A 26,509-nucleotide genomic window follows, 5' to 3' on the forward strand; every position below is an offset into this window, starting at 1 on the left:
ATATAACTGGTGACATAGTCCATCAAAAGCGAATACTTTTAATAATTTTATCGGTCTACTAAAGTTATGGATTACAAAAATATAGCACTATAATTTACTCTACCTAATGCTACTACTACTACTACTACTACTACTACTAGTACTGCTGCTGCTGCTACTACTACTACTACTAACAGAGGACTGTTAAGCTCACCATCCGGTAGTTTCCTGCTAAGCGCATAAAGTCTGAGACGGAGCATGTTTCATTTGTACATTAGCATGTGGACTCTCCAGTCTTTGAAAACTTCATTTAGTCCAAGCGCGATTTTGTTGATCGTGTTTTGTCATGATTGAAAAACGTTGTTTACAGCGATATTAACTGATTTCTTACCATAAAGCTTGTAAGCTTTATAGATATTGCAGTATATACTGTTAAACGTATGCCTCGGGCGACTTAGCCGACTTAAAATGGCTCTTAGTTGAGACTGTCCGTTGAAATTACAGTTGCTACAGACGCTAAAATTTCCCAATGATGGACACATATTTGAAACGGAAAAATTAGTTCTCATTGGGATTAGATACCTCATTTGTAAAAAATGGCGTAAGTGTCAGTCTTAATAGAGCATCTCTCTCTCTCTCTCTCTCTCTCTCTCTCTCTCTCTCTCTCTCTCTCTCCGGTAGTCCTACAACGTAAGGCATAGCACGTTGTTTTGTTTTAGTGTTATGTCTTACTAACCAAATTACGGCCTTGTATAGCGTGTTCCGATGTTGTTGACATCGGAATGAGTAATCAAAGTTTCAGGAACAGTTCATACACTTGGCAGCCTATATTGACACTCTTCCACTAATTTATGTGTAATTAATATACTTACTATGCTATCTTTATTGTGGCGGAATGAAAATATGATGCTAGCAGAATGGATGCATTTTCATGTTTCGTTGACATACATTTGAATCTGTTGCAATGCTACGGTAGTCAAGGTATGCCGACTTAAGTTCAGATAGATGCATGTTGGGGATATGTTTCTTGAACGAAATGAACTGCTGCTTACAGTTCCAATAGGCATAATATATTTTTATTTGTTTCATTAAAGAATAATATTTCAACTTAACCCAATTTTGGCATTCCCTGCTTTCATCGCTTTCCAGCCAACTGAAATGTAGGCCAACGAAACTTAAAAACAGATCCATTTCTTTTGTGAGAATTTTAATTTATTAGAGAAAAGACATTAGAGTAAGTAAAGTCTGACTAAACCATCATGACTTTACTTTGTAGAAGCGTGTCATTATTTTAGTTGTCACTTGTGTGAAATATTCCTGAAAATTTGACTTTCATAGTGATGTTAGTCGACATCAAAACATGCTACACAGCGCCATTAGTTAGGCTGTAAGACCTTGATGCCCACAACATAAATACGAGTGTTGAGGTCTTACATTAGGACTATTGCTCCGGTGGCATAGTGGTTAGACTGAGTCCGCCTTGGATGTGGGAGGTTGTGGGTTCGATCCCCGGCTGAGTCATACCAAAGACTTACAAAAATGGTACTAACAGCTGCCTCGCTTGGCGCTCAGCATTAAGAGGTTAGTGTTAGGACTGGTCGGCCTGGTGTCAGGATAATGTGACTGGGTGGGACATAATGCTACATGTCTGCGACATGATGCCCCAGTGCAAGGCACCACTATAAACTGCCACACTGCAGACATTGTAGCGATATGACTGAAAAATTGTTAAATCTATGTCAAAAATCCAAATCACACACAGACACACACACATTCTCTCTCTCTCTCTCTCTCTCCTATTCTTGTGGTAATGGCTGTTTCATTCTATAGTGCAAGTCACACAAGTCATGTATACCTTTAACACCAAATATTTCAGTAATGGCTGTCAGTTTTTAGAATTTGACTCTGCATACCTTTAAGTGGCAAGTATTCACTTCATTTGGATTCATTATACATCCATATTCCTATGGAAGGTTACTATTTAGACAGCCATGTCTATTTAGCAGTGCACATGGCAAAATCAATGTTAAAGTACATAGACATTTTTGGAAAAAATGAACCTAAAGGTGTGATCCAGTACAATCCGGATTGAATGTCGCATGCTGTGATGTCACAACGAAAGTTACGCATATTGATAATCAGATTTGTACAACCCTTGATTGTGACAATTCCACTAGACGCATTCATATTTTGACCCGAGTTAAGTACATGGTCACTCTTGTAAAAGACCGTAATGGTTGATAATTTTCATCAAGAAGTTTCTTGATGACACTGTTAAGGTGCAGATCATTAAAAAATCAGGATTGAATTGACCTTGATTAAAGAAAATTAGTGTTAAATTTTTAAAACAACATTTTATATTTAATTTAAAATGAGTAAATGCGCATACATGACCCATGTGACTTGTACTATGAATAGATACTTGAACCATCTGCCAGTCATTTATAACTGGTTTTGTTAAATAAAAGTGTATGATGTTAACTAATACAAAATTGTTTCAACAATGTCTCATTTTTAGAAATAAGAAAGAAAAAAATTATCAGTAGAAACTGTATAAAAGATCTACTTTCCTTTATCCCCTATTCAAATGCAAGTCTTCTATATATGATACTGAAAACTGAATCACATCCCACTTGATCGCTCCAGTGGCCTAGTGGTTAGAGCATCCACGTCGGATGCGGATTTGAACCCCGGCTGAATCATACCAAAGACTTACAAAAATGGTACTAACAGCTGCCTGTTAGAGGCTCAGCATTAAGAGGTTAGTGTTAGGACTGGTCAGCCTGGTGTCAACACAATATGACATGTCTGTGGCATGATGCCCTAGTGAAAGACATCACTGTAAACAGCCATACTACAGACATCCTAACAATATGACAGACAAATTGTTAAAGCTTAGTTAAAAATTCGAAGCACACACACACACACACACACATCCCACTTGGCTGAATAAAGTCATTGACTTAATGATAATGTACAGTGTTGCAAGCATAACCACGTAACCGACCTTGATTACATATCGTTCATTGCCAAAAATATATTAAGGAATAAGGGTCATTGTATTAAAACCATGATCTCAACCCAGAATGTTGCAGTCATGTATGACTCCATTTGTTGATATAATTGATGATATTCCAAAATATATAATTAAAATTATAGCAGTAATTTATATTAATTACTACATTATGAGAGAAAACCTGTAATGAATAAGTATTAATTCTTGTACTGAATAGAGAGGGAACTAAAGGAGTGAATATGGAAGAGTGGTGTTCCAGAAAACATCGCAGTTACCATTAGATTCAGGAACAGGATCTATTCCTTTGATAGCATATTAATAAAAGAAGATGTGCAGATACGTCAGCTATATACATCAGTGAAGAAGATATCATTTTGCGACATATTTTTTATAAAATAAATGAAGAAAAAATCTATAACAGCAGGTGCCTTTTTAACAATTGCAATAGCCTGAAAAATTTGAAAGTTGCTGATCCCAAGGAGCTGATTAATTGCAAATGGCTGATTATAAATTACGAAAAATGTGGTGGACTCACTATGCTTAAAATACGAGATTGAGAGAGAAAATGTTTTCAGGTATTTGCACTACCTCTTGAGAGAATAAATGGATATATAATTACAAAGACTCAAAACGATTGTAAATATTTATTATTTGAAAACTGTTGCACATGATTATCTGGTGTGTTACTACTAACATCATAATCATTTAATACACTGTTGGGGCCCATGTTCAGTGATTACATCATTTGTTATGTGAATACAAGAATATTGAATATTGTTTCATAGTACAGTAGACACAGTATGTTCTGTTGGATGTTTATTTTAAAATTGGTATCATTGACAACATTTCCTGAATACAGGATTGGAAATAAAGGATACATAAATAAGTAAGTCCACTCTCATTAGCAAGTAATTTATTTTCTTTTATCTGTGAATGCAATATGCCATCATATATAGTTAACCAACCCACCCATAAACATGGTCACATTTTAGACTGGATTCTTCATAGACCTGATAACATTCTACGGTCCTCCCTGGTATCCCATGACCTTGCATCAGATCACCTCTGCATTATATGCCATCTTGACTTATCAGTCCCTAACCCTCTGTCTTTATCTGCTACTAAGAGAAACCTCCATATGATAAATAGAACCAAACAAATGCATGACATCCAAGCTAAACTAACAACTTGCTTACCTCCTACTGCAGAACAACTTGATAACTGTCTGCATTCATTGCTTGACAAACATGCCCCAGCTACCAAGTGCAGAGTATCAATTCAAAAGTGTTTTCCATGGTATAGCAGTGTTAGGGACCAGCTTCACACTGCTAAAAGAGACCGCTGTAAAGCTGAGAGGCTTTGGCTTTCCACCAGACTCACTATTCATAAGCAGATCTATGAAGTCACTAAGAAGAATATCACAAATATAGTCCATGCAGCGAAATCAGCCCACTACACTACTAAGATCATGGAAAGTTCCAGCTGCAAAGAGCTCTTCGAGATTACTAACAAGCTAATGTCAAGGAACAAATCAACACCACTACCATTATTTTCTCTCCAGTCGTCCTTCCGGACATGTTTGCAAATTTCTTCCGTGACAAAGTACAAACCATTAGAGATAAGCTTGACACCACAATTTCAACTGACTCGTCGCCATACAGTTGGGATACAGAATTTGAGCAGCAACCATTAGCAGCATTTGAACCTGTCTCTATGGATTTTGTATGTACAATCCTGATGAAGAGTGCACCAAAGTCATGTGAACTTGATCCAATTCCAACATCACTGCTGCTTGAGTGCTTAGATCCAGTATTGCCTTCACTAACTGTTGTTATTAATACCTCTCTCTCATCTGGGGAATTCCCATCATTTTTCAAAATTGCCATTGTAAAGCCTCTGCTGAAGAAACCAACACTAGACCATAACGATTTAAAGAACTACCGCCCAGTTTCTAATCTCCCATTCATATCAAAAATCTTAGAAAAGGTTGTTCTATCCCAGCTTGTATCTCAAACAGTCTTTTTAGCAATGTACAATCCGCATATCGCCCTTGCCACAGTACTGAAACTACTCTTCTAAAAGTAGTTAATGACATTCTCTCTGCATTGGATAGCGGAAAGACTACAGTCCTCACCCTCCTTGATTTGTCTGCAGCATTTGACACAATAGACGATTGATATATTACTTCACTGTCTCCAGCATGTATTTGGCATTCATGATACAGCCTTACTGTGGTTCAGGTCCTACTTGGTCAACAGGACACAAATTTTATCTGCAAATGGAATACACTCCAGCCCAGTTGATCTATGTTGTGGTGTTCCACAGGGGTCTGTTCTTTGACCTGTTCTCTTCATTCTGTACACTCAGTCGCTATCAAGTGTCATAGATCATCATCCAGTGTCTCACCAATTGTATGCTGATGACACCCAAATATACAAATCTAGCCACCCAACTGAAGTTGATGCTACCATCCAAGGTGTAGAGAGGTGCATTTCTGATGTGAAATCATGGATGACATGTAACAAGCTGCAGATGAATGATGATAAAACTGAGGCCATTCTGATCACAACACAAAGACTTTATCATTCACATCCTTTACCTCAAACAATAAATATCAGCAATGCCAACATTAAATTCACACAATCAGTATGAAACCTAGGTGTTACTCTGGACAGTACTCTCACATTGCACCAACATGTCATGAACATATGCAAGGCTGCATATCTTAAGCTGAGACGCATCAGCTCAATTCGCAAATATCTTTCAGTTGTTGCCACTAAGACACTTGTGTGTTCATTAGTATTTTCAAGACTGGACTATTGTAACTCAATTCTCTCTGGTTCATCTCAATATCTGCTCCAGAAACTTCAAAAAGTTCAAAACACAGCTGCTCGGATCATACTTAGAGTACCACGATCAGAGCACACCTCCCCGCTGCTCTGTACCCTACACTGGCTATCCATTTGATCCAGAATCAAACACAAAATTTGTTCTCTGTGCTACGTTTCACTGTCCGACTCTAGTCCAACATACCTTTCCGACCTCACCCATGTGTACACACCAACAAGATACTTAAGCACCTCTTCTGACAATCGTATACTCATTATTCCCACTATGAAAACAAAGTCATATGGACAGCGTTATTTTGCATACCAAGGCCCAGCAACGTGGAATAAATTGCCCACTGAACTTAGACACAAAGACACAGTCATCACATTTAAGAGTTCTCTCAAAACTCACTTATTTCGACTGCAAGAACAAACTTAAAGACCTAATAATGTTTCCTACCTGAAATATTCTCAGCATGTTTTTATTTTTTAATGTTTTTTTTCTAATTTCATGGTGTTTGTTTTTGTAATAATATTATTAGATGTTTTTTATCTTATAGGTGTTGTCTAATGTTGTAAAGCGCTTAGAGCTTGTAAAGATTAGGTGCTATACAAAGTCCTCAGTATTATCATTATATATATATATATATATAAATAATACAGTCTGTATTGATCACCCATCTTAATAGAGAATATAGGACAAATTCAACAATACTTGTACTTGTAAAACCACAGTAAATTATGCACCAATTGATGCTCTATCTGTACTGTATATGCTGACTTATAAGTTGAATTAGATTGCAAATAATGAAGATCCTGATCTACCATATCATAATGTTTCTGAAAATTAGGGACTATGTTCTTTGTTTTACTGATTACTCCTAACAAATTGCATAGACCCAAATCTGCTGGTGTATTATGCAATGGCAGATCTGGGTCTGTGCAGTTTGCAGTTGGACTTGCCTTATAAGCGAGTATATATGGTATTAATGTATGACAAGCATACTACTGATGCCACTGTAGTAATATTCAGACAGGTTTTATAGTGGGTTAGCTAAGTTCAGCATCACAGTGACACAAGGTTGCTTCTTTCAAAGGTACAGCTGCTGTTGAGGTATGTCAGCTTAACAGTTGGGCACACAGACTGTTTCTTTCCTTCTCTCTTACTTTGGGATTTACCATTGAATATAAAACCAAGGGTTCTGCCTTCTAGTAAGAGTAGAAATGCTCTCTTGCATCTGTAGTGACACTTAAAACCTAGGGTTGTTTGCAGAAGTTATACAAAACAGGAAAGGACAAAGTATCAAAACCAGCATGTGTGATTCATAGTCAAGCTTTTGTGCCATAAATTTAAACTAAAATACCCAGAACAACTAAGCTGTCTAACAAGTGCTCCTCCTACATTTAATTGCTACAATACATATAACATTAAATTAAATTGGTGTTATTGGCATATTTTCACTCTCCATGCATATCAGATTCTGGCTGTTAGTATTGTCAATTGCCCAGAACATTAATTCTAGTATTCTGGATATTTGATACTAGAGACTGTCAACAGGCGCTGTTCTGTTGTTTATCTTCCCAGGTTAACTTAACCTGGACCAATTCATGCCCTTGGATAAAGCATAACTGTTAAATTAATTAATATCCCTTACTAAAACAACAGTAAAGTGGGGGAGCAGGCAGTTGTATAGCTGGGCTTGGTACTATAAGCAACAGTGGTTTTGTATTTTTCTGTAGATTTTAGGTCTGAGTTCACATAAAGTTGTAGAATACTTTCTTGGTGTTTTTGTGACCTTTGAACCTGAATGTAACATTTTTAATCACAGTGGTAATGATTCCAATAATTCTGGAGTGAAGATTTTGAAATTGCTTATTACATGTTTATTGGAATTACATTTGACAGTTCCGGAAACTGTGGATTCAGCAAACCTGTATGTGTTATGTGGATTCAGTGAACTGGTGTGTGTTATTAGCAGTGACTGGTTGTACTGTAAGATATGATTGGTGGTGGTTTTATACGTGTAGAATAGATCTAAATGTTTCATATCAAGCATGGGATGGACTGATGTAAATGACATCAGTGTTTCCCTTTACCCTCATTTGCGCTTCAGAGACCCCCAAATTTTTAATTTAACCCCCAGTTTTGATACCAAAGTTTGTTTTTAACTCAGTCTGACCCCCAGTTTTGACACCAAGGTGATTTTTGACTCTCAGTCTTGCACCCCTAGGGGATACACTGTGACATTGATTTCTAGTCTACTGGTAGACATTTACAGTGTGAAATGGAAAATTCAACCAGCAGTCTAGGCAGTCATAATCCTGGTATAGATGTTGAATAATTATACACTTTATGTCAAAGCAAATTTCAGGGCAGAATTTACAAACAGTAATCAAATACATTCAAGTTTATACAGAACACTCATTTATGTACAGTACTTTCAAATTCTCTGTTGTTAAGCTTTCAGTTAATAGAAGAAATTATTGATGCATTGAACTTAAAGTGATAATTTAAGTATATGGTTAAGAAATAGAAAATTCTGTGACTTTCTAACAGGCAGACTAGATTATAATATTAATCTGGATATATTTTAACAAAACAATTATCAACAGTATTGAAGTATTGATCTGTTTTCTTGTCTTTAGTTTTACTTGACCAGTTGCAAGAATTTAAAATGTAAACATACATTTTCCTTCATGTCCCAGTGATCTTGACAACATTGTAAGAGGCTGTAATACTTATGATTTGAGTAACAATCAAAATAGCTGCTGTTGTCTGTGATATGTCTACCTTTATGTCACAAACATTTGTCAGTTTTATCCTCAGATTTATAAAACAAATTTGATTCCACTGTAATTTAATAGACAAATTTGTAAGACCGTCCACTTGCCCATTAAAAAACTAATTGTGCAAACCATTTTTTTGAAATTCCGAAGTTGAAATGGAATTTAGCTATGTTTGGTATTTTAGATGATTTACATTGTGGAATGTCTCTTAGGAATTAAAGTGTCCAGTTTTCTCCAGAGATGGGGTATTTTATCCATGTGTTGAATCTTAACATGACTCCCTTAGACTTTTGTCCTTTGTATGGATTTTGAAAAACTTTAAATACTGTGCACAAAATTTCACTGGCAAAGTACTTGCTCTCTCTCTCTCTCTCTCTTTTTTGATGTCACTTTGCACACCAGCTTCATCTGAAAACTCATTGTCAAACAGTCTGTCCAAGATATTTTTTTAAACCTCAGCTAATTCTAATTTCTCTGCCTGGATACCCTGAGATGCACATAAACTGCTCATCAATAGTGATACTCTCCCATTATCCTATTGGCATAAGCGCCCATTTTCATTAAATATAACTGCATTTATTACAAATATTAATGTGTGTTGTCATTTTCGAATAATTTAAAATGTATTACAATCAATCATTCCTGATATCTTATAAGTGGACTATTATTTAATATTTCAACTTTGTAAAAGCTGTTCCAGCCTGGGAGTGTGATACAGAAATTTTTTATTCGCCATAAGGAATTACGGTTTGAATATCTCTGTTATGTAAGATTAAATGAGTTTCCAATAAAGCCTGGTCCTGCATTCTTAGAAACCCATCAGTTACCAGAATATCTCTTTAAGTCTAAATGGGCTTCAGTATAACCTGATTCTGCACTTTTAAAACTTCTTAGGCACAAAACTTACATAACATCAGGCTCAGAATGGAATAGTCTTATTACCTGGAGCTGTGCACAGAATGAATTTACGACAAGTTCACTCTTTTGATATTCTTAATATTTGTTCCACAATATTTTTGAAGGCCGATTTTGATTAATTCAGTAGTAGGGAGCTTGAATCAATTTCCTACCTAAAGAAATAACCATAGAAAATAGTGCTGGTAGTACACAGTGGGCTTCAGTATAAAGGTTATTGGCATCTAGTAAAATTTCCTGCAAGTTATTCAGGCCATGTTGTTTGAAAATACATTAAAGTTCTTTACTGAAGGCCAAAATTAAACTACAATTTTGGTCTGTGCCTTCATGCATAATAAAGATGAATTGGGAATTATGACAACCTATTGGATGTTTTGCACACATAATTATTATGCTCAAGTTGGACTTAACTTTTTAAATAGAGATTCAAACTTTTTATATAGAGATTTCAAACTATACAATATATTTGTTGTTTATTTATAATCTGCAGATGTACACAAAAAATATGTTAAATCCATTTTGGACAAAATTGGTGATGAATGTGAAGTTAAATCTTTTTAAAATCCTTTTTGGACAATAGTGGTGATGAATGTAAAGTTAATCCTTTTTGGATGTAAAGTTAAATCCTTTTTGGACAATAGTGGTGATGAATGTAAAGTTAAATCCTTTTTGGACAATAGTGGTGATGAAAATAAAGTCTGATAATTAGGAGAACCATGGTGACATTGGTTTTCAACTTTGAATTCCACATATTTAAATTCTTGTACCACTTGCATGGTGCATTTTTTATGTCAAAACAGGTAAATATATGTGTACACTCTAATTGTATTATTTTAATCGTATATGTTTTTATTTCCAGAACTTTCAAGAAGAAGAAGAAGGATCGTTTACTGACCAATGAAGAAGATGTGGAAGGTGTTTCTAATCCAATTATGGTATGGAAATATTGTATTATCCTCATGTGTTGATGTAATGAACACAGAAAGCTAAATTTATAAACCTGTTGCTTTTCATTTGTTTTATCAGTTGAAAAATACCAAAACGTTAATATTATCATTGGTGTTATCAGCTATGTTTTTAAATGCAGACATTTTCGTAAAGTCATGAAAATTAAAATTAAAATTGTTTCCCATATTTTTGACATTGTCAGTAGGTATTTTTATACACATTGTATGGCAAAAGACACCTAACTTTCTGCAGTTGGCTGCTGTATACATACAAAATTTAAATGAGTTTTAGATTGTATTTTAAGGGTACTGCAAAACCAAATATCAAATTATCTGTGAAGCTTTGCAGGATATCAGATGCTACAGTTTTAAACTTTTTTTTATCCTAACTTATAAATGAACTATAAAGTTCCAACTTTGATTTCCCCTTTGAATACATTCCCTGATCATGTTAACATTACGAAGATGCTAAGCTGTCTTTGAATCTAGCAGTCATGGACAGACAGAGTTCATCTTTCCTGTCAATATTCCATACAGACAAAAATACGAATTTGTTCCCAACCCTTCTTGTTACCTTTTTTCCCCTCCAGTATATGGCTGCTGTTGCTGATTAGTTTTTGCATTCGCTGATAAGATATATTGTATGTAATACCTCTAATGGAATATCATTTACTTGTGTGGATTATTCACCAGCCATCAACAAAGTCGGTATAGTATTTGAGTGGTATTTACTACAAGCTGCAATCATTATTTTGTGAACTTTTTGATATTTATATGAATTTTAAGCAGTTGTGGACTTCATTGTTTTTCTGATCTTGTGCTTTAGCATTGTATTATTGATGGATGTTGTTTATTTGTGCACACCACATCATGTAGTTTTGGAATCATTGATAATTTGTTGTTTATTTGTGCACACCACTTTATGTAGTTTTGGAATCATTGATAATTTGTTGTTTATTTGTGCACACCACTTCATTTAGTTTTGGAATCACTGATGATTTGTTGTTTAATTGTGCACGCCACTTCATGTAGTTTTAGAGTCATTGATACTTTGTTGTTTATTTTGCACACTGTGCGTAGTTTTGCCTGTTCATGTGATAAGTATGATTATTATACTGGAACAATTTCACATTTTTATTTCCAATTTTTGGTAATTCTTTTCATTTCAGATAATGAAATCCTCCAACTGCAAGATTTTAAGTTGACACTCATGATATGTGTCTTTCTTCACAGTTTCTTTACTGTTGTTATTGTTATATGTGAATATTTTGGGTCGTTATTTCTGACAGTTGGTCATGTCATTTCAAATTAATCAATGACAATGTTCTGTGCTTGTGTCAAAGAAGAAGACACACATGATTTGTGTTTTGCTTGCACAGTGTTCAGTCGAGTTATATTTGAACACTTTCAGGTTGTTATTTCCGTTTTGATTTTGTTCTTGTTTGGTGGTGGTGGTGGTTAGGGTGAAATGACCAGATTGTGTACACAGATAAATATGATAGCCCAGATCAGACATTCAGGGCAGACATAATGTCCCAGCTGATGCATTGTCAGGAAGAGCCAGCCTCTTGACACAGACTGTTCTGTCCACGCAGCAGCCTTTCAGCCAAATGTGTGTGCTTTGGGGCTGCCCAGTCAGGGTTGATCTTTTTTTTCTTCTCACTTGTCCAGGACAAGTAATTTTTAAAAAATTCTCTTGTCCCACCTACATTTTCACTAGCCCCAAATTTAACTATCTTGCATAAATTTTGTGAGATGTATGCATTTTAATCCATAGACTAAAAAGAATATCAATAATGTACCACATACTGATTTCTTCAAAGAGCTTAATGTTTAATTGTCAGGGTATTTTATACAGTATTTCTTGCTCCAATATGATAGCATATGTACTTCCATCAGGACAGGTAGAAATGAATTTACTGGAATTCAGACTTTCTCTAACTTCTCAAAACTTTATCAATCGACAGAATGAAGTCTCTTGCTAAGCTTAACACTCTTCTTCACCCAGAGTGCACACAGCATTTTCATGTCAGAAATGGTTTTCATTATTGGTCTAGGGTGTGGGCTGTGTGAAAGAAAGCTTTTGTTTTAATTCACTTTTCATTTCTTTCTCATTTAATTTTAGAATGACCTTTCCTAGTTGAGTGTTAGTAAATCCAACTTAAAGAATTCTCTGCACATGCTGCCTAGCATCATTGCCTTGTGAGGTCCAAAACTGTCCTAAGATTTGCTTGATTAAATCCTCATTTTGTCAGTGCCATTGAATATGCAACCCATGCCAGTTTGGGATACTGTTTACCATACCATGAAATATCTTTACATGAGAGTCAGTGAATTCAAGCCATGGATGATCATCAACCAAATGGGCTGGAATTTCTTTGTCCCTTAGTTGTGTCAGATTTGATATTTTTTGTTTCCACAGTTTGGCTAATGTCTCTTTGGTAAAATAGATACCACTAACTCAGATTGAGTGGCGGACTTACAGTCTATCCCTCTACTTATGCATGGATTCTCCTTCTCTGAATCTTTGTAATGACCATCCTTGCAAAAATCATTTGATAACTGCTGCTTCTGAAATGATCATAATGTACATTTTGTTGTTCAAACACTTATAGCTCCTTAATGTGATCAGCTTGCATCAAATGCCTGATTGCACACTCAAATCAGTCCTCATTTTAATCAATTTAAAAATGAAAGGCTTGTTACTATCATTTAATCAGTTCTTAAAGTGAATTGACACTCATGTCAGTACAGTGCCTTTCAATATTTGCATTGCATTGACTTAGTGGATTGAAATCAAACGGTTATCCACTCAAGAGTATCTGGGTTGAGAAAGCTTAAAATACAGCTAATTAGTCATGCCATATTTGCTTGTTTAAAGTGTTTTGATTGGCCAATAAGTTGTTCTATTAGCCTAATTTGTAGTCAAGCAGTAATAGAACTCAGTGCACATGCAGCATTACCAATGACCACGTATTACTGTATTTCAGCATGTGAATGAGGAGGGGTTAGATTCACGCATTCAGAATGCCGGAGGGCATGAATGCAAGATAAAGGTAGATAAAGTGATTAAAAAAGAAAATTATTGCTTGCCTGGTTGTTAAGAAATGGGAAAAAAGATTTGCATTTGGATTAGCTCTGTGGAAAATTTTACTTGTCAGACTTCAAAAATGAATAGACCGGGACATCAGACTAATATGAGATTTGATCAGCCCTGCCATTTATAGATATGCTTGCAATTAGCATTTTAAGATGGGTTTTGGGGCACTCCTAATCCCACCCCATGATATTAGTACTGAAAATATTTAAAGCAGAGATGGGACACAGATGAAAAGTTATTCTTGTACCTCTTTCAGGTGGGATGTGCCCTGCATGAATGATCTGCTTGATCTAGTGATAGACATTCCCAGGAAAATTCACCTGAGACCCAACCTGCTCAAACAGTCACATTCACAGGTGTTTCATCTCTGCCTAACCAGGCTACTCCTTCACACCTAATTCTTGTCGGGAGAGCCTTGGAAAGAAAAGAATTTAAAGTTCTTTTGTAGAAAGAATCTCATTCTAGAAGAACCTCCACTTTGCAGTTGTGGGGGGTGGGGGAATTGGGAGGTTTTCAGGGACTTGTGTCTGAAACCCATAATTGGCTAACTTTTTTCTCTGGCTTTCTATGATCTTAGACACATTCAGGCATCATGATAGAGCATGTATAGCTCATGATAAGGCTTTATTAGAACAATTAGCCAATTTTGAATTTAATGTTTCAAAATCACTCACCCAGTTTTCCAAGTTGAATTTGTCATGGATACTGACAGGACTCAATGAAGCTGCTGTCATACAAAACGTGTTGCTTGAGAGCTCTGGCTTTAGCATGCAGTATGTGTGAGTTTCATGCCCTTATCAGTGGACCCAGACTATTTATAATTCCATCTGTTTTATGGTCCTGATGATACAACTAGGCTTAATATTGGAGGATAGGCTGCCATCAATAGGCAATCAAACTGTGGTCATCCAACCCGTCTTCTCCATAGATCACTACAGGGAGATGGTGATGCAGAACCCAGTCCATGCATTGAAACACTAGGTAAATTGCACAGAAAAGTGATTCAGGACCAGCAATGCCTCCTTCTTCAGGGCAAAGAGGATATAATCTACCTAGCCCTGTCATCAATGCTTCTTTCTTGTGGTCAAAGAGGACATGACCATCCAAGCTCTGTTGTCATGACTAAAGTGGTTAATATGCTTGGCATATTCCATTATAGATCTCAGGAGATTATTATGTCTCAGCACTTGAAATCAAATCCATCTCATCAAGCCTTGAGTTAGAATGGAACTTTTTGATCTGAGACATAATAGATTCAGTTGGCTGGCACATACAGTCAGCCTTCTCAAACATCTATCTTTGGGACGTAGCTTTGCAGAGACAAGAATTGTGTGTGTGTGTGTGTGTGTGTGTGTGTGATTTGGCATTTTAGTGAAGCTTTTTAAAACAATTCAGTCATATCGCTACAGTGTCTGTAGTGTGGCAGTTTATAGCACTGGGACATCATGCCTTATCCTGACACCAACCCGACCAGTCGTAACACTGACCTCTTAATGCTGAGCACCAAGTGAGGCAGGTGCTAGTATCATTTTTAGAAGTCTTTGGTATACCTTGGTTGGGGTTCGGTCTGCGACCTTGTACATCCAAGGTGGATGCTCTAACCACGTAGGCCACCAGAGTGGTCAGCAAGAATTTAATCTTTTAGGTTCAGTGGTTGTAGCCCAGACCATAACCAGACTATTGTAAAGTTAGCACTGCCTTGTCTCAAGCATAAGACTGTGCTCTTACAGAATTTGCCCAGTGATTTTACTTTGTTAGAAAAAGTGATTAGCTTCCTTTTTGTCATAGGTGACCATCACTTGGTTTGATATTAGAAGTGCTGTTTACCCTCATACAGGGAAGAATCCTTATTCCTTTGAGTGTGACCATGGTAAAGGTAGGATGGTCAGCATTGACTCCTCCTAGTGTCTATTTTCCTAATGTTAATGTGATTGGGGACTGTATTCAAAAGGAAAAATCAGACTTTGTAATAAATTATGTTTCTTTGAGAATACTTAACTGATCCCATAACTATTAAACCCTCCCACCCTCCTTAATTAGTTTTCACTCAAGCAGAAAGAGGTAAATATATGTCACCTAGCTGTGGTGAGGGGAGATAAGGAAAAATTCTTGGACCTCTGTATTTGAGAGGAAGTGGAGCATCATCCTAACAATAATGTGATTGACTCAGAGAAACATAATTTACTAATGAAATTTACTGTCGCAAAGACCTTGACAAATGTGCCATACAGAGTTCTTCAGAAAGATACTACATATATATGTATGTCATAAAATCACATTATAATTAAGCTCCATTTTTAATCTGGAAACTTCTAGCAGTTGTATCATGGAATCTGTATGTTATTTCAGGCTGGGGAAGCTGACTCTGTGCAGAATATAATGCCAGGTGATGGGGAATTGTCATCAGCTGAGGTGAGGAATGATTGAGTACTATTTTAAAAGTGGATCGACCATACTGAAGGGATAAAATTTGTGTGAGCCTTTACATTGAAACAAAGCCATATCTCAGTGGTTGAGACTATCCCTTCCCATTCACATACAGAAGACAGATGATTATTTTTCTTATATCAGCTGCTTCAGATTTAAATATATAGTGAAAATTTGTTGTTAAACATTTTAGCATCCTAAGCAAGCTGAATATTAACAGATTTAGTGCTTTTAAAATTTGCAAAGGTTGTTTTTTAAGATTTTTAACAAAGTTAGTACTTGTGTCCTTAATATTTTTGGCAAAGCTAGTGTTCTTAGGATTATTTATTTAGTAAAGCTAGTTTTCTTAAGATTATTAGCAGAGTTAGTGCAAGTGGTTTTAAGATTATTAGCAGAGTTAGTGCAAGTGGTCTTAAGATTATTAGCACAGTTAGTGCAAGTGGTCTTAAGATTATTAGGACAGCTAGTGTTCTTAAGATCATTAGCAAAGCTAGTGTTCTTAATATTATTAGCTTAGTTGGTGCTAGTGTGCTTAAGATTATTATCAAAAGGTAGTATTATTAAGTTTATTAACAAAGCTATTGTTCTTAAGATCACTAGCATAGCTAGTTTTCTTAAGATTATTAGCAAAGCCAGTGATAGTGCATTTATTATTAGCACCGCTAGGGTTCTTAAGATTATTAACAAAGTTAGTGCTAGTGCCCTCAAGATTATTACCGCAGGCAGTGATCCTTTAATTACTAGCAGAGCTAGTGTTCTTAAGATTTTGAGCAAGCTAGTGCTAGTGCACTCAAGATTATTACCACAGGCAGTGCTCTTTTAGTTACTAGCAAAGCAAGTGTTGTTAAGATTATCAGCAAGCTATTGCTAGTACACTCAAGATTAATACCACAGGCAATGCTCTTTTAGTTACTAGCAAAGCAAGTGTTGTTAAGATTATCAGCAAGATATTGCTAGTGCACTCAAGATTATTACCACAGGCAATATTTTTAAGATTATTAGCAAGCTAGTGCAATTGCTATTAAGATTAACACAGCTAATGGCAGTGCTCTTGCATTACCTCACTGATTCTTGTATTCTTGCATAGTCAGAATCAATAATTTGTCTTAACTTCCTTTGTTAAGTGTGAAATTTCTTTGACAGAAAGTACTCATACAGTATGTTTTGACATAATAGCAGTCCAGCAAGATACAGGGGTCACTTTATCATTGATGTTAGCATCAACCTCTCACAGGTCAAGTTTGTGCTAACCTTTTAACATTTTTTGGTGCAAATAAAACTCCACATTTTGTGGAGCAATAATTTTCAAAAGTTGCTTAGAACTACAGTTTAACCTGATTTTAAAGGAGACTTGAAGGTCTATATATTGTGTCCTTTATGAACAGGTCTCCATTATATTGAGATAAGTCATCCTTTACATTGAGGTGTTTGCCAAGACAGTTTTCCTGTATGCAAAAGTGTTGAAATGCTGTTCATTTGAATTAGAAGAGCTCTCGATAGTAAGAGATTTGTTTTCATTTACACCTCATCAATCTGGACTTTTAACAATTTTAAAACTTTGTATGTCTTTTTGCATATACTGGACTGTTTTGGAGACTTGAATTTTTAGAACTTCCAGATGTAATTTATCCAAGATTATGCAGCAATAAGCAAGTCTTTTTTGTTTGTTTTGTAGATGGTCAGTGAAGAACAAGAAGCCCAGTCCCTCCTACAAACACTGAAGAAAACAAGAAAGAAGAAAAAGAGGGAGGTTTGTAACATTTTCATGCATTTGCAGTTTTGCCTCTGGGATGAACAATACTTGCGATGAGAAAAAATATAATTAGTAGATCATCAAGTGAACACTGTTGGCAAATTTCAGTGACCATTCAGTATGGGTCATACAACCTTGCATTGTCTTTGAATTTGAGGGTTTGTGTTGAAATCTCTTTGAATTTAAAAAAAATGGTTTTATCTTTGAAAAGCTGTTGAATGTATTGACAGTCTTCTTGAATTTTGCCAAAACATTCCCAAACTTTTTATGAAATGTTCAAACTGAATCAATATTTAACTTATTAACTTCTTAATTTTTATTATGATGAGTAAATTGATAAAACTGGATAAAATTGGGTTGATGAAATGACACCTGACTATGCTAGTTACCAGATGGGATAACATCCCTTTGCTGTAGTGATTTGCTAATCACACATGCAGATGGTTGATTAAATAATGAATCTGACCCAACTAGAAATGGGCTGTCTTTACAATTCAAATTGGATGCATGAAAGCATTTATTGGGGAAAATACAAAGCGGTATGAAATACATACAAGAGAGATGTTAATGTTTCAAGCATTGCAGGAAGTACGTTAAAGTCTTATATGAAAAGTGAAAAGCACAGGAGAATAACACTGCTTATTTCATATGCCATCAGCTGGGACATTGTAATTTTGCACAATGGCAACTTTGTGCAATGATGAAGAAAGGAATATATGGAAAAAGTTCAGTTTCCCTAAGAAGAAAAAACTTTTGGAAGCTCTCGTAAACTCCTCGAAGACAAGCTTTTCAAAGCCATATCAACCATGTTAAATTACATTTTAAATTACAAGATTACCAGAAAATGAGGTCAATGGATCTGTAAATCCTATTGAAAATATATCTTAATAATCTTTTAAAAACCGAGATTAATATGAGTAACAGAGTACAACAGTTTGTTACTGTCAATGGCATTTTATTTAAGATTGGCCAGCCTTGTAATGATTGTTGTTTTCAGTCTGAAATTATTGTAATGTTGACATCTTACTATTTTTATTGGTTATTATTATTTGTAATTGCTTAAAGCTGGCTTTCTCAAAGTGTATTGTTGATCAACCTCTTTCTTGATATGGATCAAAATTTGTGTGAAATTTTCTGTCTCGTTTAAAATTGAATGTTAAACACTTTGCTGTCACAGAACCCCAGATTTCATATCTTCATGAGTTGATCCTGTAAAAACTGAAACAACCAAATGGAATTTCTTGAGTGTTTAAGATTTTACTTCATTTCTTGTCAATAGCAATATCACAGAACATTCATTTAAGTTGTTCTGGACAAAAACATTGAGTGTAAACTTTTTCCACACCTATTTTTGTTCGTTACATTGTTACTAGGTTATGGTTGGTCCTTGCACTTATAAATACTGACAAGAAAGGTTCTTGACAGTAAGTGATCCCTGAGGTCAGAGTTCAGATGCATATGGGAAAGAATATTTCCCTACACTATGGAATGCAGTGTTACCACTGACCATCTCTTTGTATACACTATGGAATGCAGTGTTACCACTGACCATCTCTTTGTATACACTATGGAATGCAGTGTTACCATTGACCATCTCTTTGTATACACTATGGAATGCAGTGTTACCATTGACCATCTCTTTGTATACACTATGGAATGCAGTGTTACCACTGACCATCTCTTTGTATACACTATGGAATGCAGTGTTACCACTGACCATCTCTTTGTATACACTATGGAATGCAGTGTTACCATTGACCATCTCTTTGTATACACTATGGAATGCAGTGTTACCATTGACCATCTCTTTGTATACACTATGGAATGCAGTGTTACCACTGACCATCTCTTTGTATACACTATGGAATGCAGTGTTACCATTGACCATCTCTTTGTATACACTATGGAATGCAGTGTTACCATTGACCATCTCCTTGTATACACTATGGAATGCAGTGTTACCACTCACCATCTCTTTGTATACACTATGGAATGCAGTGTTACCACTGACCATCTCTTTGTAGAGATGCAACTGTCTTTGTCACTGTGTTCATCAGTAGATAACCATAGGATGGCTGGTTATATTGAAGTTCCATTTCGGACAAAGAGTGATGTCAGTAATATCATTAGTTCAGTTTTCAGTTATTTCTCTTTTCAAACTGCAATGTTTTTAGTATTTTAAACACGTTATTGACTATTTTATCAGATGTACAAAAAGTTATATGGAAACAAATAATTTCCTGTGTATTAAATATTTAAAATGTTAAGAATAAAAAAGTTCTTTGTGTCAAACATAATTAAAATTTGTATCGATTAATGGCATATTGAAAATTAGAATGTATGTAAATTAAAAAAAGTATTTTGCAGTGCTATTCCTATAGCACATACAGGTAATTTTGTATGTACCCCATAGAATTTGACAGAATCCATATCTTATCATTGCTGATGGACAGAAAGTACAAAAGATGGACCCCAGATGGCTTACTGATTTTTCTTTCTTCAGCTTGATGATGAGTTGATTTCTCCAAAAGATGATTTGGCTGGAGAGTTACGATCTCTTAAAAAGAAGAGTAAGGAGAAGGTAGAGGAGACATTCCGCCGAGAGTCTGAGGAGGAAGGTGAGGGAGAGGAGGAAGAGGAGGTAACTATACCAGAAGTTGCTGATGATGGAACTCTTCCCATGACTGAAGAAGAGGTGGCTGAAACTGCCAAGCCTGTGGAGGGGGAGGAGGAAGTGAGTCGAATTAAGAAACTTCGGAAGAAGAAGGAAGAAGTGGAAGAGAGTAAGTTTGATGGTCAAGCCATTGATTAAGTTTGTGCATAACACTTGTTCTACAAATTTTCTGTAAATTACTACATCAAAATCTTTACAAGGGTTTCTGTTCTTGTCTAGACCTTTGCATTCCACCTTCTGCATGAGCTCAATAATTACTTTGTTTAGATAGTTGCAACATTTTTGAACCAAGTTGTTCGTCTGTGATGTGACTAGAGCTCAATATTTGACAAAATAACATATACCAGTCTCAAATATTTGCCAATATATGGTATCTACGAATCTGATACTATATTATCAAGAAACTTCAATGTTTTTACCCTGCTAGTGACAGATTCAGCAACCAACCTTATTTTGGTAACTAATCTTGTTGCATTGCTTTCCTCCACTGTGTGTTATTTCCTTCCTTCTGCAAAAAGTTTCAGTTTGGATGCCTAAATCTTCAAGTAGATCGATTGAGTCTGTGAATTCTCTATCCATTATAAATACATCATCTTCATGCAACCATTCTCTCCTATTTTCAGTGTTGTTACTAAGGGCATGCTGGCATCGTTATTTTTATTATCACTTATGTATAGACCAATAACACTGAAAATGTGGTGGTAACTATGACCGTCATTGGTTTCACAAGTGGATATCGTTTGTGAATACTGAATGATCAATGTTTGAAATGTAACTGTGAACTTTTCTCTGTGTGTGTGTGTGTGTGTGTGCGTGCGTGCGCACGCGCGCTATTTATGACTAAAATTGCCTGACCGTTGTTTCCACCAAAAATGGTCTTTGCAAGGCATCTAGTATGTTGAGTAATTACGGATCCTCTATCTATGTGTTCAAAGCCAACATTTTTTGGAGTATAGTTCTTAGATAAGACTTTTGTAGCTGATGTGATTGTTCATTTCATGGAATGAACACTCATATTAAATAGTGTTGACAGTAATCTATTTGACATGTCTGATATTAAATAGTGTTGACAGTAATATATATGACATGCTTGATATTAAATAATATTGACAGTAATTTATATGACATGCCTGAATGAAGTTTTGTCAAAAGTATATGTATATATGTTCTGTAGGATATAATTTTTTAATCTCATAGACTTTTGACATGACTTCAGATGTCATTGAATGAAGTCTTATCAATTCCAAGTAGATTGTAATAATCAGTGTCAGTCAGATGTTGACAAGTTAAAATCAGTCTGTTTACCTTTGTTCCTTAGGGCAATGATTCTAATACTGTATATCCACTCTACCATGTTTGTTCTGTTGAAAATGGTTTCTTATCTCAAGTCTGAAATCCTTTCAAAAGCTGCATCTTTAAATCTGTCATCCTCAATATGGCCAGGACAAGACCAGCAGTGATGATTATAATTCTATCAATAAATATGCAATACCTGACAGAAAGTTTGGCCCTCATTCCTTGCATATGCAGCAAGATGAATGAGATAAACCCATAACATATGACAGGAACAAGGTTATCTTTATTTGAGAATTAAAATCAGTTTTTAGGTTCTTTTCTGGTGGATTGCATTATTGTTGTTGGACTAAGTTGTTTCGCGGAAAGACCTACTTGCATCTATACTTATCACAAGTCACATTTTTTTCTTTTGCGGTAATTAGGAATATTCTTAGAAAAACTTTTGAATCTCTTTGTTTCTTGGACTATTAAGGTCTCTTCTTTCTTTGGTCTTAGTACGTTCTGAACCTATAGCATGTGGGTGACTTCTGGGTTCACATAATCTGAAGGAATGTGAAAGAAGGTTGCTAGCACTACTGGTAATGCATAATGGTGCATATAATGATAGTCTAGACCAGAAAAGAAGCGGAGCAAATAGAGCAGTTGTCCCTGGTCCCCCACCCAGTGGGTACCCCTAAATGCGGTGAATTTTTTTAATTAGAAAAGTCTTTTGTTCTGTTTTTAGTATGTATTTTCTAGAAAAATATAATTATTCTAAAGAAATAAAAAAAATTATAGGGCCTTCTGTGGCTTTAATCTGGTCTCAATGTAAGTACTAGCTATGCATGAAAATAAGATGTTATTCAATGTTCAGCCCTTTAGTCTTGATACAAAATTTATTAGGTGTGAAAATAGAGGTGTAATAATCAATTTACAAAAATCAGTGTGAGGAAGTGAACTAATGTTATAAAGTGCTTGCATGTCTATATGCAAAATTTAAAGAAATTGTAGATACTCAGTCAGCAACTCTCAGCCTCAAAATGGAATATATTTATGCTCTTCATGACTTGTAGTCTGATTGTGAATATAATGTACAGTGTTACCCCGCTATATCACACTCCATTATAACACGAATTTGGATACGATACAGTCATAGTGTGGCTCCTGAAATTTGATATACATGTATTTTTCTTGTACACAAAAAAATTCACAAGTTTATTATTGTTTAGGGAAGAGATTGTGCATGAATAATACAAGATAATCGGGTCATGACTCCTGAAATTTTTTATGTATTTTTCTCATACATGAAAAAACTGTTTTTTCTTCTTAAAAGTACGAAAAATAACTTGTAACAAGTTTATTCTGGGAACATGTAGGGCTTCACCAATGTCACAAACTGCGAATTTGTTTCCTTATTTAAGGCAAAATATATCATCTGGCGATATATTTTTTGGGCGACATTGTTGGTTGTTTAAACTTGTATATACAACCATTGGTTTGGAGTGGAGAAATTCAGAGGCCCCATGAAAGGAAGCCACAACTTGATATAAAATGCACTGAAATTTTTCTATTGTTACATAAACAAATTCTTTGTCCATATTGACAAACCATCAATGTATGTGGTGAGATTCGCAGGTGAGTACACAGTGTTGATACTCTATTCATGCTATACATTAGACATGTATATATAAACAGTATACACATATATTTACCAATCCGTGGTTATCTAAATAAAGTAAAATATTATATATGCCTTCTCTGTTTTTACTACAGGTGTATTTCACATTTAATATGCATCAATTTAAGATGATAACTGTGCCAATTGAGCACATATTTTACTGCCTGCATTTATTACCCCCCAACCTCACCACCTCCGCAATTTTTTTGGATACATGCATCATTTTTTTTCAGCTAACTGACCTGGTTGATTATTACACGGTTCAGTCTATAACATAGTTGGGTTCTATGGCTCTCAACTACCATGTTATTGTGGGGTCACACTTTATTTAAAGATAATTTGCAAAAATGGAGCTTCTGAAAATTAGTGGTTTATTTTATTTTTCAGTTGGTATTTGAATCCAATATGTAATTTATTATCAATTTATTTTTAATTTATTATTAATTTATTTATAATAGGAATGTTATGTTGAATCGATTGTTTTATCTAGTGATATGAAATACATTGCAGTCTATACACTTTTATCCAGCATGTGTACTTTTAAAAAGTTACACTTTTTATACTTTTATTTTAAGAAACAATTCAGTTTTGACTTTCAAAAAATACTGAACTTTCCCTTTCAAGTACCTGCTTGCAGTGTCAGCCATCTTTTCCTTCACCAAATCATATAATCCCCTTACTTGTAGGTTTTTTGGCATCTTCAAATTGAATGCTGAAGAATAAAACATATAATGACAAAATATATGCTACTATGTACACTTATTTATGGTGAAAGAAAGAATTAATTGGTGACTAAAAAATAAATTAGTGATGAATATTGATATTGTTTATATCCATCTAAAAATACAACTATTACATGTTACTATATTTAGTGGTATAATGATTTACAAAAAAATACACAAGTGGTGACTTAAGATATTTTCATATAAATATGGAAAATGAAATTATTATGGGTTACTATGTTTATTAAGTGGAAAGGAGAAAGGGGAAAAAAGTTATTTATAGGATTTGAACTCTGTACATTGATGACCATAAGAAGACATTATACCTTTAGACCACGAAACCCCGTACATAGTATGTGATAGTATGTGAGCTTATTGTATTTTGTAGCAACCATGGGGATATTCTTTCTGTTATGTTTGATGCCCAACAAGATATATTTTTGTTCATTTCCTGACAAACAATTCTAGTTCTAATACAGACTTGAATGATAGCATAGAAAATGTGCCATTTACTGCACTATCATTAATTCTCTTGCTGTAGTTTTGTTTGCAGCAGAGACAAAATGTACTTTTTATTGAATTTTCATTATTTATTCAGCCATTTCAAAATTGTACTGCATAGTCTTGAATAAGTGACTCACGTGTGGTAGGCCTAACTTTGTTCCATGCGGTAAGTGATTTGGACAATCTGTTGTTGTTGTTGTTGTTGTGGGGTTTAACGCCATTTTTCAGCACATGATAGGCTATGCATGGCGACCAGTATTAATGGTGGAGGAAGAACCCGGGAAAACCCCCAGGAAGAACCACCGACCCACGAGAAGCTACTGGCAAGCTTTCTCACATACCCACATTGGCCAAATCCTAGACTCGAACCCATGCAGATGGACAATCTATACAGTAGTGTATATATGTACATGTTACTCAATAGCTTTCTGTGATTGAATTATTTTTTTTTATCATCAAAATTCCAGTTCAATTAACAACAGTTCCACAGTGTTGCAAACCAGTATAAATAATGATCTTATAGAGGTATTTTGTCCATAATGTGAGTCGGATACTAATATCTGATTAAGGAAACTGGATTGTCTGTATCATTATATGACATATCATCTGCAAATCAACCCCTCCTGGAATTATTAAAATGTGAAACTTTTCCATAATTTCTAAAGAATATGTTTGTCTGATAAAGTAAATCTGCATTTAATTTCATAATTTACTAGATTTATTTGGTGTATTAATTAAGTTACATGCCTTGTAACATGTTGCTGCGATAAAAGAGTCATTGTTGCTTTGATACTCTATGATGTTTTGAGAATATGCAGCTGATACAGTTTTACAATAACTTATATCGATGCAACTTTGGTTTTATATACATTGGTTGCTCAAGTTTTAAGTACATTTTATTTCCTCTAGGAGCTGTAAATTACACTGGACAACAAATTTTTACAAAAGTCATGTTACTGAAATAAAATTAGTCAATTCTTATCAATTTTTATGTGCTGAACACGAATATGACAGTCAAATTGCAAAATTGGCTCTAGTTTTTTTGTAATCTGCAAGAAATTAATGTTTACATAACGAAATGCATTCCAATAGTAAAAGGTCAACTGTAATAGCCTACCTATAAAAAATCAAGTCATTGACTACATCTTAGATTTCTTCGCCTGTCTCTTGTACAGCTGTTCGGGAGCATCTCTGAGGAGTGTCCAGCAGTAGTCAGCCAGCATTGTAGTGGACCATTTTCCCTGCTATCTTTGTTCCATTGTTGCGATATCTTGATGAAAACGTTCACCGTGTTCATCACTAACAATACCACAGTTGCTAGGAAAGAAATCCAAATGGGAATGAAGGAAGTGAATCTTTAGAGACATATTGCAGCCAAGTTTCTTATACTTCATCAACATGTCTTCTACTAGTTCCTTATAGTTTTCTGCCCTAACATTTCCGAGGAAGTTTGTAGAAACTAGGCGAAAAGCATTCCATGCTTGTTTCGCGTCACCTTCCAGCAAGTTGTTGAACCGGTCATCTTTGAAAAGCTCTCGAATCTGAGGACCCACAAAAACTCCTTCTTTAATCTTTGCTTCGCTGAGTCGAGGGAATTTTTCATGCAGGTATCGGAATGCTGGCAAAGTCCGGTCAATGGCTTTCACGAAGTTCTTCATCAAACCTAGTTTGATGTGAAGGGGTGGTAGCAAGATTTTCTGAGCCTCAACCAGAGCTGGCTGTTGGATATTCTTCTCTCCAATGGCTACATTCTGCCTGTGAGTCCATTCCTTCCTCATGTAGTGCATTTCCCTTGCTCGGCTATCCCACTCGCATAAGAAACACATGTATTTTGTATATCCTTGCTGCAGTCCCATTAAAAGGGCAACTACCTTCAAATCACCACAGAGGTGCCAGCTGTACTT

General features: G+C 35.3%; 1 protein-coding gene and 1 pseudogene across 4 annotated transcripts in view; one reads left to right on the forward strand and one right to left on the reverse strand.

Moving 5' to 3' along the window:
- The first annotated feature begins 284 nt into the window (after window positions 1–284).
- LOC149807134 (coiled-coil and C2 domain-containing protein 2A-like) overlaps window positions 285–26,509 on the forward strand; it is a 225,611-nt gene continuing 199,386 nt past the window's right edge. For 3 of the 4 annotated variants that reach the window (XM_089962521.1, XM_089962530.1, XM_089962539.1), the window contains exons 1-5: window positions 285–580; window positions 10,385–10,460; window positions 15,922–15,984; window positions 17,675–17,749; window positions 20,256–20,535. In XM_089962521.1, coding sequence (XP_089818647.1) covers window positions 576–580; window positions 10,385–10,460; window positions 15,922–15,984; window positions 17,675–17,749; window positions 20,256–20,535 — 499 coding nt within the window. In that variant the 5' untranslated portion in view covers window positions 285–575. Of the gene's footprint in view, window positions 581–7,583; window positions 7,786–10,384; window positions 10,461–15,921; window positions 15,985–17,674; window positions 17,750–20,255; window positions 20,536–26,509 lie in introns of those variants that run through there. The other variant, XM_089962549.1, reaches the window with a different exon arrangement.
- On the reverse strand, window positions 20,738–21,941 carry LOC149807135 (uncharacterized; annotated as a pseudogene).

The sequence above is a fragment of the Sinohyriopsis cumingii genome, chromosome 1, assembly GCF_028554795.1.
Source record: "Sinohyriopsis cumingii isolate HCF-2022 chromosome 1, ASM2855479v2, whole genome shotgun sequence".
Taxonomy (NCBI): Eukaryota; Metazoa; Mollusca; class Bivalvia; order Unionida; family Unionidae; genus Sinohyriopsis; species Sinohyriopsis cumingii.